At 31.1% G+C, this 14,811-nt stretch overlaps 4 protein-coding genes across 9 annotated transcripts; 3 read left to right on the top strand and 1 right to left on the bottom strand.

Annotated features, from left to right (window-relative positions):
* The first annotated feature begins 114 nt into the window (after positions 1-114).
* LOC122525278 (nuclear RNA export factor 1-like) lies at positions 115-3,438 on the top strand. 3 transcript variants are annotated; one of them, XM_043647962.1, is made up of 11 exons: positions 115-325; positions 540-687; positions 882-1,159; positions 1,237-1,320; positions 1,397-1,628; positions 1,704-1,897; positions 1,971-2,080; positions 2,164-2,200; positions 2,288-2,508; positions 2,591-2,759; positions 2,859-3,438. In XM_043647962.1, the coding sequence occupies exons 2-11, from the start codon at positions 573-575 to the stop codon at positions 3,099-3,101; spliced, it is 1,683 nt and encodes a 560-aa protein (XP_043503897.1). In that variant the 5' UTR covers positions 115-325; positions 540-572; the 3' UTR covers positions 3,102-3,438. The 3 variants fall into 3 exon arrangements, with proteins under 3 accessions (XP_043503897.1, XP_043503898.1, XP_043503895.1); XM_043647963.1 differs by having other exon boundaries at positions 115-332; XM_043647960.1 differs by having other exon boundaries at positions 115-332; positions 489-687.
* A 299-nt stretch (positions 3,439-3,737) lies between these two features.
* On the top strand, positions 3,738-5,224 carry LOC122525385 (cell growth-regulating nucleolar protein). Its single transcript, XM_043648146.1, has 3 exons — positions 3,738-4,118; positions 4,194-4,549; positions 4,635-5,224. Exons 1-3 carry the CDS (start codon positions 3,994-3,996, stop codon positions 5,180-5,182), a joined length of 1,029 nt encoding a protein of 342 aa, XP_043504081.1. The 5' UTR covers positions 3,738-3,993; the 3' UTR covers positions 5,183-5,224.
* Positions 5,225-5,379: 155 nt separating this feature from the next.
* On the bottom strand, positions 5,380-8,916 carry LOC122525383 (GTP-binding protein 2). 3 transcript variants are annotated; one of them, XM_043648143.1, is made up of 7 exons: positions 8,622-8,916; positions 7,886-8,171; positions 7,519-7,812; positions 7,127-7,387; positions 6,656-7,049; positions 6,268-6,553; positions 5,380-6,183 (listed from the first exon to the last, which is right to left on the bottom strand). In XM_043648143.1, the coding sequence occupies exons 2-7, from the start codon at positions 8,154-8,156 to the stop codon at positions 5,899-5,901; spliced, it is 1,791 nt and encodes a 596-aa protein (XP_043504078.1). In that variant the 5' UTR covers positions 8,157-8,171; positions 8,622-8,916; the 3' UTR covers positions 5,380-5,898. The 3 variants fall into 3 exon arrangements, with proteins under 3 accessions (XP_043504078.1, XP_043504077.1, XP_043504076.1); XM_043648142.1 differs by having other exon boundaries at positions 7,886-8,158; positions 8,667-8,915; XM_043648141.1 differs by having other exon boundaries at positions 7,886-8,158; positions 8,622-8,913.
* A 1,991-nt stretch (positions 8,917-10,907) lies between these two features.
* LOC122525384 (neural/ectodermal development factor IMP-L2) lies at positions 10,908-13,889 on the top strand. 2 transcript variants are annotated; one of them, XM_043648145.1, is made up of 7 exons: positions 10,908-11,054; positions 11,751-11,972; positions 12,070-12,134; positions 12,274-12,358; positions 13,104-13,293; positions 13,412-13,725; positions 13,842-13,889. In XM_043648145.1, exons 1-7 carry the CDS (start codon positions 10,923-10,925, stop codon positions 13,860-13,862), a joined length of 1,029 nt encoding a protein of 342 aa, XP_043504080.1. In that variant the 5' UTR covers positions 10,908-10,922; the 3' UTR covers positions 13,863-13,889. The 2 variants fall into 2 exon arrangements, with proteins under 2 accessions (XP_043504080.1, XP_043504079.1); XM_043648144.1 differs by having other exon boundaries at positions 13,412-13,728.
* Positions 13,890-14,811: the final 922 nt, after the last annotated feature.

Raw genomic sequence — 14,811 nt, 5'->3', positions numbered from 1 at the left:
GGAGAATCATCTGTGGATTAAAAAGTGTCCGCTAAATACATTAAATTAAGGTGGCGCCACATTAGCATAAGGGTAAATTTTAAAGGAAGTGACAATATTATTAGAGTAGGATTGAGAAATAAACAAGGAAAGAAAAACTTCCGCATATTTCAATTCGTCTACAATTGCTACATTCATACCATACCCTTTGTCTACACCAGCACCATTCTGGAAGGTTTTTGAACTGTTATTTATAGTATTCGTTGGATACTTTTTCCAATTTTCTCCCATATAAGATGATTCTCCTTACCTCTATATAGTCTGTATAGTTTGTACGTTGCAGAAGGCAAGTAGTAAATAATAAATAATAAGAGTAATTAATAAATTAATACACGTAATATCTGCATGTGATTTATTGGTTTTATTTTGGATTATATGTAAGATAGACAAAAAGTAATAAGGAAGTTATGGAGTCAACGAGAGTTATTTAAGCGCGAACACATTTATAGGTTAGAACTTGAATTAATGCTTCCATATTTTTGTTTATAACTTGGAAGCAGGTGCTCATATCATTTTCTAAAAAATACTTAAAAATGCCAAACAAGTCTAACGAAACTAATAAATCTAACAAGATTAACAAATCTAACAAGTCAATACGGAGAAGAAAACGGGGCAGAAGGAAGAGAAATTCAGCAGAAACAAATTATGGTAAACAATAATATTTATAAGAGTTAATTTGCCGAATTATAAATCGTCTTTTCTTTCTTCATTAATAAATAATTCACTACTTTTTATAAAAATATGAAAAAGATGAAAAATAGAATGTTTATTAATTTCATGCATTTTTTCATAATTGCTATAATAATTGCATTGTCTATGTTAAATTGAACCATATTATACAGGATTATATCATAAGGAAGAAACGGTCTATTTGAATTTTCTACGATTAATGAACTCATTATCATCAGCGCGGAGACGTCGTGTGTCATTACGTGATAATATTCCACATTCCATGAATCATCATCTACGACTTGTCCATCCCGAAATTAACAAAAAGAATGATCATATTTATGAAAGTTTCTTAAAAAATTGTAATTTACTGAAAAAAGAACAATTACAACCTATTACTTGTAATCTGCAAACGACTAAACCCGTAAAAATCAATTGGCATAGAATTGAGGTAAGTATTTTGCGTGTTCGTCATCTCTTATGAAAGAATATTACTTAAATGAAAAAATTTACCGACTTATTTTGTAGATATTATGCAACGAAGACTATTCAAGAGATTATATTGTGGAAAATCTCCGAATTGCTGCCAAAGAACTTTTTGAACCTTTGATGGTAAATATGCTAACTGTGATACTTATGTATTTATAGCTTAACTTTCTAAGTCTTTTTTTTTTTTAATAATTTCTAGCTTAAAATTTCTGAGAAGAAAGTAACTTTTTATATCGATAATCATATCGCAGCAAATAAAGTTAATGATTGTTTGGTTGCAATTGCGCGAATAGGACTTGTAACCGAGATTAATCCAGAATATCCACCACACAGTAAAATCGATCATGTTTTAAAGGGAGTGTTAAAAAAGGTTATTTGTAAAAGATATGATAAAAATGCTTTAAATTTATCTAAATTTTGTCATGATTCAGGTACTTAGTAACTAATCTTTTAGGATTTGTTTGTTTCTTTACGAAGAAATATTCAATTCACAATATTTTTTGTAGATCTTAAGAAGGATTACTATTGCGCTCTATATCGACCAGACATGATGAAGACAGTGTTAGATATTGTTCACGAATATATGCCTACGTTAGAAGCATTAAATTTAGAGGATAACGAGTTAAAGACGATTTACAATCTTGATGTACTACATATGCAATTACCCTTATTAAAGATCCTATATATAGGAGATAATATGGTATATCATATATATACATACATATATATATGTATCTAATTACATTTATACATGTAATATGTATCTATTGTAGATTGCAGACATCCGCGAATTAAGCGCTATAGATACATTACAATTGGAAGAATTAGGATTGGCAAGAAATCCTTTGTGCGATAATTTCACACTTAAGAACGATTATTTTAGGTAATGTACTATTTTTCATGATTCTTTTTTCTCTTCTACTAATGATAATTAATTATTTACTAATTTCTACTAATGTTTTACAGACAAGTACGCACAATATTTCCCACACTTCGAAGACTGGTAAATATGAAGCCTAATTATCGAGTACCATAGACAAAATTGTATTCAGTTATTAAGATATTAAAAGCATAATAATGTATTTTACAGGATGGTATAGAAATACCGGCCAAATTATTTGACACTACTTTTGATACGACAACGACCCCTATTAGTTGTCGAGTATTTGTTAAAGATGCTAAAACACAAGAAATAGCAAACCGGTTCTGTACGGAATATTTCTCTATTTTTGATAGCGAAAATAGACACTCATTATTGAATGCATATGATGAGCTTGCATGTTTCAGTTTAACTATACGAAATATTGAAAAGTAAGCAAGCAATTAATAATATATTATACTTCTTATGTTCTCATATCTTTCTCTCTTTTATATATATATATGATATTTTCAGATTTCCTGAATATTGTGCAGAAAATAGAAATTTGTTTATATTAAGCAATTACGATGTCAGACATAAATTATTAAAGCAAGGTAGATTACAAATTCTATCTTGTATAACACAGCTACCACGAACAAAGCACCATTTAAAAACGTTTACAGTAGATATCAATAGTATAAATGTAAGTAAATATTGTTTGAAGAAAGTAAATAACGATTTTTTCAAACGCTTTATAAATAAATTGCTAAATCATAAGAGTATTTTTATTTTGTTTTCTTAGCAATTACAGGAAGAAATGATATTGATCAAGTTAACAGGATTATTTCACAGCGAATACAATAATGTTAATAAGTTATGCTCCTTCAGTAGGACATTTCTCATAGTAGCAAGAGGAAGCGGTTATTGCATTTCTAACGACCAATTTCACATTGATCTTCCTACTGTGAAACAATATAAGGAATTCTTCGGTATTAATAGTTCTATACAAGAAATAGCCAATGGATTTAAGAAAATGGAATTATAACTTTTCAAACTTAGACTTCATTTTTGTCAAAATGAAAAAGAACAGATGAAAGTATGATTGTAAATGAAATTTGTCTAAAATTTGCCAAATTAAGAAGATATACATATAATACGAGCATGTTAGAATTTATTGAGAAAGGTTATTTGTCTTTTTTGTCTATGCATTATACTTTTCTTTTTAATCGTAAATCGGTGATCGTACCGAAAAACCAATTAAATTTTAATTGTCCTAGATTTATAGAAAAAAAAAAAAAATGTTTAGTTATAATATCATAATGCATGCATTTTATAAACTCTTTTTATTAAATAAATTTGAAAATAAATAATAATGAAATGGATTTTATGTACATTCCCTTCTTCTTCTTCTTCTTCTTTCTTTAGTTTAGGCAAATTGCCTGTTTCGTAACGACGTTTTTCTGCCTATTGCACTGTTAAATTGTCGCACCATCGTTTTCGTGGGCGCCCCGTGCTTCTGCGGCCTACCGGTGTCTTATCTCGTGCAATTCTGACAATTACATTCCCTATAGCTTAATATTCGAGAAAATTTAATTACATAAATTTGTCACAAAATACAAGTACAATTGATTTTTCTATATTAAATTAAATAGATTTTTTAAATGATATCAAAGCAAAGTTACAGTTAAGTTTGAATTTCGCGCCATAACTTAAGACCGGATTTTTCAAGGCGGCAATTTGAGTGCATTCGAGCTAACATAACCTGATATGTTATTTGTGACTAGATAGAATTTATGCAGTCGTACGTGCATTCGAAGTGTGTGCAGTTCGTGGACGTTTAACATTTGTCATATTTATTAAGACTTATTAAATACCATAACCTTTACTTTTAAGATAATATTATTTCATATTTATCTTAGAATATTATAATAAAAAATATGGTTGTTTTTACTTGTAATCATTGCGGGGAGACCTTACAAAAACCACGTGTTGCAAAGCATTATCAATTTCAGTGTTACAACAAGCCTTATTTAACGTGTGTGGATTGTTTAAAAGATTTTCGGTAAGTATTCGTTTATTTTTTAACTTTTTTAAACTTTCATTTTTAGAATTTAATTTGAGGTGAAAATTATTTAAGTGAACAGGAATACGTACAACATACAAAATGTATAACTGAGGCAGAACGATATGGTGGTAAAAACTATGTTCCAAAGGCTACAGCTAATAAAGGTGAACGTAAACAACAAGAATGGCTTAAAATCGTTAATAGTCTACTTGAAACAAGTACGGACTTATCACGCGACGAAAGAGAATTTTTACAAGCTTTGTCAAATTGTGAAAACATACCCAGGAAGAAAGTGAAATTCATTAATTTTATTAATAATGCATTTGGATTTCGAACGAACAAGTCAATAGTTGAAAGCGTTTGGGAAAAAATGGAAAAAGCCTATCAACAATCAGTAAACAGTAATGTAAAGCAAGAACAAATTGAAAGTAAGTCTGAAAAAATATAATCCTAGATTTAATTATATTATTACTATATTTTCTATATCTTTTTTTCTTATTTAAATGTTACTAGAGACCAATGGTAATCATAAAGTAAAAGTTGAGGCGAAAGAAGATCAAATTTTGACTAATAATTTAGATAATAATGTAGCAGAAAATCAGAATAATGAAAATATATATAAAGAAAGTAAATGTGATAAACAAGGTAACGAAAATAAGGAATTATTATCTGACAATAATTGTATCAAAGAATTGGACCTTAAAAAGGGAAAAAAATCGAAGAAAAGAAAACTCTCATTATCTGCAGACACTGAGGAATCTTCTGCTACTAAAAAAAATCATCTGGATAATGAGAATGTAATTATCAATGAAACTGTAAACGAAAGTCAAAATGAAAATGCATCGGAAAAAAGGAAATTTAGCTGGAAAAATACTATTTTAAATATAGTATCTGTTAAAGGGGAAATATCCTTAAGAAAATTACAAAAGAGAGTACGCGTACAATACACGAATCATTGTCAAGATGAAATAACAGATGAAAAATTTATTAATAAGCTTAATAAGAAACTTAACAAAATAACTGAAATTATTGTATGCGAAGAAAAAGTAAGAATGGCATAGGTATGTAAATTATCAATAATAAAAATTTCTATAAAAAATAAATACGATGACAGAAAATCTCTAAAAGCTATTTATTTATTTTTTTTCCTTCTATACCACCAATACTACTTTCATTTATTTCTATAGAAATATTTGGATTTGGTAAACTCAATTCAGGGGAAGATAGATATTCTAATTTAAATACAAAGAGAAAAGTAGTATTTGTAATATTATATAATACATAGTATTTTGTACACATAAGAAAAATATATAGTAACATCTTTTTCATCAAACTGTTTATAAGCACATTCTATACTATATTATTATTTAATGAAACGTAATATTTAGATTTTATTTATCTTGGTAACACGTAAATCGTTTAAAGTCAGCTACGGTCTTAAGTTATCGTTTTAATCGTTAAATAAATAAGCATATTTTTTTTTTATGAAATAAAAATTCTCATCCATATAGAATTTATTCTTTTATTAGAAAATATTGAAGTAATCTTTTTCGATATTCTTGAAATCTACCGACGAAGATATGTTTTTCTTTATTTAATTTTATTCTTAAACCACGCAACTTTCATTTTAAATGACTTCATATTTTCTTTCTCTTGAAAACATTATACTGTACACACACACAAACAAACAAACAAACTCACACACGCACATACACAAACATACGCGCGCGAGCACGCGTTATGTAGCTAATTTGTGTTATATAAGGATTTGTTTTAATTACTGTATAGTATGCTGGGAACCAATTAAAGGAAAAGTTTGTGTAATTTTGCCAATTCCTTTGGTACGACCCTCTCTTAACAAAAGACGCATTCCAACATGAAGGTATTCTGGATGACTAACAAACCTAAATAGTATAGATGCTGTGTCATTTGTCTGTAGACCTCTATCTTTCATATCCATTATACCTTCAATTATACACGTTTGTCTTACGTTACCTACGTGAACAGTAGTTTGAAAACCAGAAAAAATTGCAGTAGCATGATAAACAATTAATACAGTAGCCTGAAACACGAAATGGAAGATTGACAAAATAAACGAACTTAAATGAAAATCAATTCGAATTAAAGTACAGATTAAGTATATTACTTGGAAAAATAAAGTTCCATATGGCTTATCTCGTACAGAGACTAAAACCATGCCTGGTCGAAAATGTGGTAGAGGTGGGCTGCGGTTGGTAGATGGGGCCAGAGTTAAACTGGCGCTTTGTGATGCTCTTACCAAACAACAAGGAGCTTTATTACGATGTATACTGGCGACTTTAACAGGACTAAATTTGCCATCGGGTAAAGGCCCTACCAATAATCGTGTTCCAGGTGCTATTGCACCTTTTACAAGTAGGCCACCCAAAACTGGTTGGGTTAAACCAGCAACTCTGAAAAATCGTTACTATTATGTTAACCGTTTATAATCAAGGTATTTCTAAAAGTTTAAAATAACACGATATTATTTTAACATGCAAAAAAATAATTCTGACCTAAAAGTTTCATCGATTTGGAATAAACACGATTCTGGATCTGAATCGATCGGATTTGTTTCAGAAGGTGGTAAGTTTCTAATAAACGATGTTAATTCTCCTAATCCTTTTCCAGTAACACAACTGACTGTAAATACTGGTATGATATCTGCTTCGTAATACTGCGATATATTGTTATTGATATTGTATAATAGTAATTGTTTGGAATAACCATGTGCTTGTATTGCATTTTCTAGTTGGACCAAGGTATCGTGAGTATTATAAAATCCAAGGTCTGTTTTATTTAAAACAATGAAAAATGGAAGTCTTAATGTCAAGCAAAGAGCCATATGTTCTTGCGATGCTTCATTCATTGGTGGCGCAATCACCAGTATCACGTAATGAGGAGAATATCCTATACAACATTTCATTATTTAATTTCATTTGAAAAAGTAAAAAAGAAAAGAAACAGATTAAGATTAAATCTTTTACCGGTTAACCCTGAAACTGTTGTTCTTAAATATTTGCGATATCCAGCCAAATCTATAAAGGTAACAACTTTGGAAGCATGTTCACAAATTTCTTCTGCCGTTGTCATTTGAGCATAATTTAAGACGTGCCCTTCGTTATCAAATCCGATAATTTCGTGGGAAATAGAGGATGTGCGACCTGTTTTTATTTCATGAAGATGTCGTAACATATTTAATCTTGCTCTCCCTCTACCATTATCTAATTCACCTTGCGTTAACACCCCTAAATAAATATTCCTTTTTATAATTCCAATATACTATCTAATGTACTATATTATAAATGAATAAAATATCGCAGAGCAAACTTTAAGTATACTTCTCTACCTTAAATGTCCTCTCTGCTAAGCCTCTCACCTAAGAGAGTTGACTTTCCAGCATCTTGAGCACCTATTACGGCTAGCCTCAAGTCAACGACACTTTCTTGGTCCTCTCTATCATCTTTTCGTAATTTTTTCACCAAAACTTCGGCCACTCTTTTCTCCTCGTCGCTTTGCTTTTCCTTCAGATTTTTATATTTAGAAATAATAACTCTTTCTCGAAGAATGCAAGTTGTCGCGCCTAGCCTAGAAGCCATTTCTTTTAAAGTTTTAAGAGATGCCTTTAATTCCTCTTTTGATAATCCAGTCAATCTTCCATTATCTTCAACGCCTAGAGATATTTTTAAGCGATAAGTCGGATGCTCCTCATTAACAATTTTTTTTTCAAACAAATCTAATTTTACCAATTTGATAAATTGCTTCCCCATGACCTTCCCTGAGTCTCCATTTCATTTGCGTAACAAGATGTTCAAATCGTTGATTAGATGGATTTATTAATTTCAATTTATATTCAACATTGCCTTGTTCTGGTTCCGGTGGTAACTTTTCTTCCTCGCCTTCATCGACACTGTCATTTTCACAATCCGATGCATCTTTAGTTTCCAGGTCGTCCCATCTATTTCTTAAAATATTTTTCTCGTCGTCTGGGTCAAATAATGACAGAAACGACTCCATATCTACAAATTATTGCTAAATATTGTTGAGGAAATTCAATGACGCAATGATGTAATGATGCATAAAATGACACAATATAACAAGAATACAGAAATTCTGGCACTAATGAGACTTCTCTCATTTCCGAGAAAATATAAGTATTGTACACATACATGTATATATACCATCACAACATAAACAGATGCATGTGTATAGATACATTACTTTAAAATGAAATCACACGTAAGAACAAAGTGCATGTCCGTTTCTACGTACGAATTATTTTTAAATATAATCAAACTAGCAGATAATACACACAAAATATAGTTTATTTATTATGTCACTGGTGTTTGTCGCACAGCTGTTTGAAAGTGAAATGACAGACAGTGTTATCTAAATTCTTGGATAGAATAATGACGTAATATTTTTCAAATGAACAAAACGTTAAAGGAAAGATTTATATTACAAATATGAATGCAAACTTACTACATTTTCTAGAATTTCAATCTTTTCCTCGATATATGAACGTACGTTTTAATCTAAAGTTCCCCAATCATTCAAGCCTCTTGACGTGTGCGTGTTGTGCCCGCCATGACAAATATTTCTTCCTAACGTAGTCTTACCAACATTTAAAAGTGTCCCGTTAATGACGCAATTTTTATCATCATGTTTTCATTATTTCATTATATTATTTATACTTGAACGATCATTTTATTTTCATTTATTTTATGTTCTCTTTTATTAATTTACGTTTTTTTTTTTTCTAGAAGAAATATCTTCATCATTAACGCCTGTAACGTAACATTAAATTAAAAAAAAAAAAAAAAAGAAACAACAAAAAAATGCAATCTATAGGGAATAATAAAAATAGAGATAAGTAGCGTCATCTATGAAACAAACAAATACAGCTGTATATGCATATATATATATAATCAAAATAAATTTGAAATTGAAATTAAAGAGAAAATAAAACAATATCCCTAGCCGTGCAAAAATATTGCGAAGTTATAAAATTGTCTCGAATTTTTACCAAATTTTTTCAACTATCTATCCATCTATTCGTATTCGGCCCTATTATTTATCTGCGCGTTACATTTATTATTAAAAATGCAATTCTTCTATTCCTTATTGAATGAATTATTTCTTACGTTTTGAAATTAAATCGATAATCAATAAAAATCGATAGTTATCTTACGTCAATCGATTTGGTAATTTAATAGATCGATCTATATATATATATGATCGGTATTACGTATTTGCGCTATAATAAAACCATTAGAAAAATATTGAATCGATTAATTCGTATAGTAGAAGTAGAAGAAAAAAAAAATAGATGATAGCTTGAATGCGTCCGCTGATGACAAAATCTTCTCTCTGATGGACTATTCAGAAGGAAGGCGCATTATCTCAGTTGGATCTCTTGACAACGTAAACACAAATTGCGATTCGCCGGGCGCGCAATGTCAAAAGAGAATTTAATTTATTCATTCGCCCTGGCCACATCTCGATGGCTTCGAATTTTTTTTCTTTTTTTTTTTTTTTTTTTACAAAGAACAAAAAAGGACAGAGTGACCGGGAGCGTGCGCGCGTGCGAGAGAAAGAGAGAGAGAGAGAGAGAGAAAGGAAAGATACTCGTTTCACATAGCCACGAGTTTATCAAATTGCGCGTTATTTCTAATTGGCGAATATAATAAATATATTTGCTAATATTGCGAAAATAAAATAATGCGAAGTTAGCATTGTTCTTCAATGTCGAGCATCTAATTTCTTTATTTAACATAATACTTCAAAATTTGGATTATCAGTCGATTATTTCGTCGAGTAATCGAAATTATGTCATCGTGGGATATTTGTTTATGAATTGATACAATTTTTTCATTGCAATTAGTAAAAATGATAAAATAGATGACGAAGAAGAGAATAATCATTAACAATTGGGATAATTCATCTCTAAACGAGTTATGATGCCCAATAATTTTAATGATCATTCGAATCGTAGATCTTAAGGATAACGCGATGACGTCACCGACACGCGACAATTAGCAGAACGAACAAGAATAAAAGTAAAAGTTTCATCTTGGTGTGTTTTTGCGTTTCCTATTTAATATATATATATATATAGATTCATGGTGATAATTGAACTGCGGAAAGGTAGAAACTACCCCTAGAGTTGTTAAATGAGAAGTCGGAAATTGTGCGACATATCGGCGCGTCGTATATCCTAACTTGAACCCTCGGAGAGAGTAGGAGGAGTCGAATTAGGAAATTTCGTCCAAGTTTATTGAACAAGGGTATATTATACGTATTACGTGAGTCTCTCTTTCGTTTCGTCTTCTCGCAATCGCTTTCAATAAAAGTAATTATTTCGTCGTTTTTATGAAAAAAAATCGATGCTCATAGATGAGGGTAGAAACTGTATGGCAATATATACGTGTATATATGCACGTACGTACGTACGTACGATATATATCTATATATATATATATGTATACGTGTTTACGCGTATGAACGAACAAGTTGGTGTGGAAAAACAGAAGAGAGAAAAAGAGAAAGAGAGAAAGCGACGGAAAGGGAAAGGGAAAGGGAAAGGGAAAGGGAAAGGGAAAGAGAGAGTGAGAAAGAGAGAGAGAGAGAGAGAGAGAGAGAGAGAGAGAATGAAAGAGTAGAGAGTGAGAGGAACAGATAATGAATTCAATTGGTTAGTGTGGGTGTAAGCACCCTACTCCGTTCGACGACAACCAATCAGAAAGAAACGAGGGCTCAGGCTGCTACATTCGAAATATATAAATGTGCCAATATCTCCTCTCCTCTATTCAGACAGTTCTTCCTTTCTTGCCGGTGTTACCTGAACATTCCTTGTCAAAAATACGAAGATATAAAGTCAACCTCTTTTTTTATCTTCAAATATTTTCAACGATGGTAAGTTTTATTCGTATGTGTAACGTTATATTGAAAATTCGTCCATTAAACTCGTAGAAATTTGACAAGTATCTGTTAGAAAGGTTATTCCAATTTTCTATTTCTTTTTAAATAAGCTTATGCGAAATTTTGATGATTATTATTCGTTTCGCGACGAGATTGACAAAATTCTATTTTTTGTCCACCAAGTTTTCCCGCCTTTTCTTCTTTTCAATAATTTCAACTATATTCAACGGGATTCTCTTATCGCGATGTATACAAATAAGATGTAACGAGGCCAGAATCAAATTGCACGAATCCATGTCGCGTTTAAAGTTTCTACTGGTCGTCCTGAGAGTTACGGTTAAATAAAAAAAAAAAATCACCATCATCTATTTGTGCAATGAAAACAATGATCGTCCTTTTAAATATGTACAAAGTTTGTATGCAACGTAGATTTAACGGACGATATAACGTTGGCGCATATATGCAAGTTTATTTTTCAAATTGCCACGAAATATACGATTTTCTATTTTCTCTTGATTATTTTTTGTATATTTTATAAATAATAAATTGAAATAATATTATCAACCCATATATATACAACATAGCCGCACACCGTATGTTTCGTAGATTCGTAATTGGATTGCTTGTTGCATCATTTTGGGTTACCTTTAATATTAATCTACTTTTGTTTCTTTTTTTCGCTATTTACAGATGAAACGATTTTTCTTAACACCATCGAATCTTTTCGTGGTCCTCGTTACGACGAATATGATCTACGGGAGTCCTTTATCGTTAATTAGATATTTGGCACATAATCATGCTTATTCTCGTTCCGGAGTAAACAAAGATATTAATCATTTGGAGGATGGAAAAAATTACGAGAATTCGATATCCGTCGATGATTCTGTTGCAACGGGTGACATCAATTTACAGGTATTCTGATATAAAATGAATCAATGCCTTTTTTTTTCTTTCTTTTAAATGATTGCGAAACGCTATTATCTTCTTTTCCCTTTCATTATTTTTTTAGGATAACCAACAAGATTGGACGAAGATTACGAAGAATCCAGCTAGTCCTGTGACTGCCACAGTCGGGTTAGTTATTCATTCGTAAACTAATTATAATAATAATAATAATAATAATAATAATAATCTTTTAAGATCTTATCTATATGGACGCGCGCGTAACTTATCAATTTATTTATTTATTCTATACGATTATCTCATTTTTTAGGAATAGAATCGAGTTACGATGCGAAGCTAATGGCAGCCCACCGCCACAAATTCTTTGGTTGAGAGGAAACGATCCAGAAAAGCAGGTTTTTATTATTTCTAGATTTCACAGCTGATATACATATGTATGCCTGGATCATCGGTAGAGTAAGCAAAGAAGGGAAGAAAGAAAGAAAGAAAGAAAGAAAGAAAGAAAAAAAGAAAGAAAAAAAAGAGAGGGACATAAATTTGGACGTGATAAACGATGTCCTGTCGCTCGAAATCGCAATAATACTGTTTGTCATTCATCCGGTCTTGGGATGACGATTATTTATCTATCTCTTCGGCCGAAGAAATAGATTGAAAAAATAATAGAGATAAGCAAGAAGAAAAAGAGAAATAAAAAAGTAGTTTCGATATTGAGGAATGCCACGCAGAGCAGTTGACCTCTAACAATATGCATATTACAGTAGGACCTTGATTAACCGGTCTAATCGGGACCGGGTCGGGCCGGTTAAATTGAGATCCACCGGATAATTGGGATCTACCAAGTGTAGAAACGAATATACACGAGTTTTGTTAATGAATTGGAACATTGTAAGGATAACACGATGAACAATACACATTTTCTAGATTTTCTATTATGAATAATTTTCTATCTCAATGAAACGAGGCAACAAATCTTTTTGTTATATATATATGTATATATATATTTGGTTTTTTTTTTCTACGAAAATTCTCTCAGCCGGCTAACAACGGCTATAGTATTATACATATGTTACTATAACGGCTGGTTAATTCCGTTCATCGTGAAATAGCATGATGTAACTTAGATATATTTTTGCATTCTAGCTAACCGAGTTCCTGGGTAAAAGTATGGCGGATCTCGAGATTTCTTCCGACGGATGGGAAGGACTGGGTCAGGTCGTTTCGAAACTCGTCATAGAATGTGTTACGCCGAACGATCAAGGTTTAATTTATTGCGCATCCGTAGCCGGGAAGAAAATGCAATTGTCCAATCCGAGTTTACTCTTGGTCAATGGTAATATAATCATCTTCCTCTTTTCTATTAATACACATTGTATCTATTTTATAATCATTTATACGAAATAATAAAAAATGAAACAAGACATTGAAAAGAATCGTGTCCACGATTTTAGGAGAGAATGGAAACAACAACAGTTGTACCGGCGAAACTAAACCGACGATAACTTTACACTCACCGATGAGATTTGCTTTGATTGGATCTACGGTCGTTTTGCCATGTAGAGCTACGGGCAAGCTCAGACCTTATACGTATTGGTTGGACAATAACGCGGCAGTTATACATTCGTCCACGAATCCACGGTACAAGATCTTAAGAAACGGTGATCTGGTCATAGATCCGCTCAAGTGGACGGACATGGGAAGTTTGACTTGTTATGCCAAATCCGATTACAAAGAAGATAGCGCGACAACGTTCCTTTATCCGATGGTAGTAAGTTTTTTTCTTTTTTATTTCATTATATATTTCTTATAAATCAATGATGTGCCTTTAATCGCTAACCGTTACATTCTTCCTTCTTTTTATTTCCCAAATGATTTTTCTAGGACGGAAAGAAGGCTCTCTGAACGTCAAATGAACAAACTAAAGAAGAATAAAAAAAGAAAAAAAAAACAAAACAAATGCAAAATGAGAAAGGCCTGTTATCGATGTTCTTATAAAAATCCGTACAACTATTATACCGATCCAAGTGGATGATTTCAAAGAGTAGAGTGAAAGTATTGCTTGAGCAGTATGCAAATTCGGTTGATTCATTTCGAGCGTCAGTTTAATATGTTTGTCCTTTCGATCGCCGCTCGCTCTGACAAATTTTTCTAACGAAGTGCACCTTCGAGCGCACTCACGCAATGATTGCTATAAATCAAACTGGATACGACCAGTTGATCTTCCAACGAAATTATCGTAGTTTTCTTCTCTTCTCGTTTATTCTTCTTATGATAATACGTATATATATATATATATATATATACACACACAGTCAAACTTGCCCTATTCGTCGAGTTACAACGGCGACGTCATTTTTATTTATCGAATTGTTCTATTTTATATTTCTAACGAATATATTTTTAATACGTGCATAGTAATCGTATTATATCGGTATAAGTGCAAACATTATTGCTGCATTTTTAATTAACGCGTTAGATATGACGATAAATGAAAAACAAAAAAAAATAACAGCTACGCTTCGATATTTATAGAATTTTAAACGATGTACTTATTTGTATTGTATATTGTGTAAACTGTTTGTTTATATAGTTTTATATATATATATATACATATATAAATATTACATATGTATATATATATATATATATATTTTTTTTTTTTTTATTATTATCTTTACTTGCGTTTATATTGTTTTAATTTCAATCTATAAATGTCGATATTTAGATAATGCTATGTAAGAGCTTTTTCACATTCATTGTTACCGCTCAATGGACTGCTACCTCGATTGTGCATTAAACAAAGATTGTATCTTATCAGTATTATTATTACATTAAGAAATATGACGGGAGA

This window comes from Polistes fuscatus, unplaced genomic scaffold (assembly GCF_010416935.1).
Source record: "Polistes fuscatus isolate 324 unplaced genomic scaffold, CU_Pfus_HIC Scaffold9, whole genome shotgun sequence".
In the NCBI taxonomy this organism is placed as follows: Eukaryota; Metazoa; Arthropoda; class Insecta; order Hymenoptera; family Vespidae; genus Polistes; species Polistes fuscatus.
This window is presented reverse-complemented; position numbering and strand designations above follow the sequence as displayed.

Excerpts from the sequence above, each read along its gene's own strand:
- LOC122525278 (XM_043647962.1), top strand. The coding sequence starts at position 573 with ATGCCAAACAAGTCTAACGAAACTAATAAATCTAACAAGATTAACAAA. Across the intron at positions 1,321-1,396 it reads AACTTTTTGAACCTTTGATG|CTTAAAATTTCTGAGAAGAA; the intron begins GTAAATATGCTA and ends AATAATTTCTAG. Across the intron at positions 2,509-2,590 it reads ACTATACGAAATATTGAAAA|ATTTCCTGAATATTGTGCAG; the intron begins GTAAGCAAGCAA and ends TGATATTTTCAG.
- LOC122525385 (XM_043648146.1), top strand. The coding sequence starts at position 3,994 with ATGGTTGTTTTTACTTGTAATCATTGCGGGGAGACCTTACAAAAACCA. Across the intron at positions 4,119-4,193 it reads GATTGTTTAAAAGATTTTCG|TGAACAGGAATACGTACAAC; the intron begins GTAAGTATTCGT and ends AAATTATTTAAG. Across the intron at positions 4,550-4,634 it reads AAAGCAAGAACAAATTGAAA|AGACCAATGGTAATCATAAA; the intron begins GTAAGTCTGAAA and ends AAATGTTACTAG.
- LOC122525383 (XM_043648143.1), bottom strand. The coding sequence starts at position 8,156 with ATGGAGTCGTTTCTGTCATTATTTGACCCAGACGACGAGAAAAATATT. Across the intron at positions 7,050-7,126 it reads AACAGTTTCAGGGTTAACCG|GATATTCTCCTCATTACGTG; the intron begins GTAAAAGATTTA and ends AATGTTGTATAG. Across the intron at positions 6,184-6,267 it reads ATGGAACTTTATTTTTCCAA|GCTACTGTATTAATTGTTTA; the intron begins GTAATATACTTA and ends TTCGTGTTTCAG.
- LOC122525384 (XM_043648144.1), top strand. The coding sequence starts at position 10,923 with ATGTGCCAATATCTCCTCTCCTCTATTCAGACAGTTCTTCCTTTCTTG. Across the intron at positions 11,055-11,750 it reads TTCAAATATTTTCAACGATG|ATGAAACGATTTTTCTTAAC; the intron begins GTAAGTTTTATT and ends CGCTATTTACAG. Across the intron at positions 13,729-13,841 it reads CGTTCCTTTATCCGATGGTA|GACGGAAAGAAGGCTCTCTG; the intron begins GTAAGTTTTTTT and ends TGATTTTTCTAG.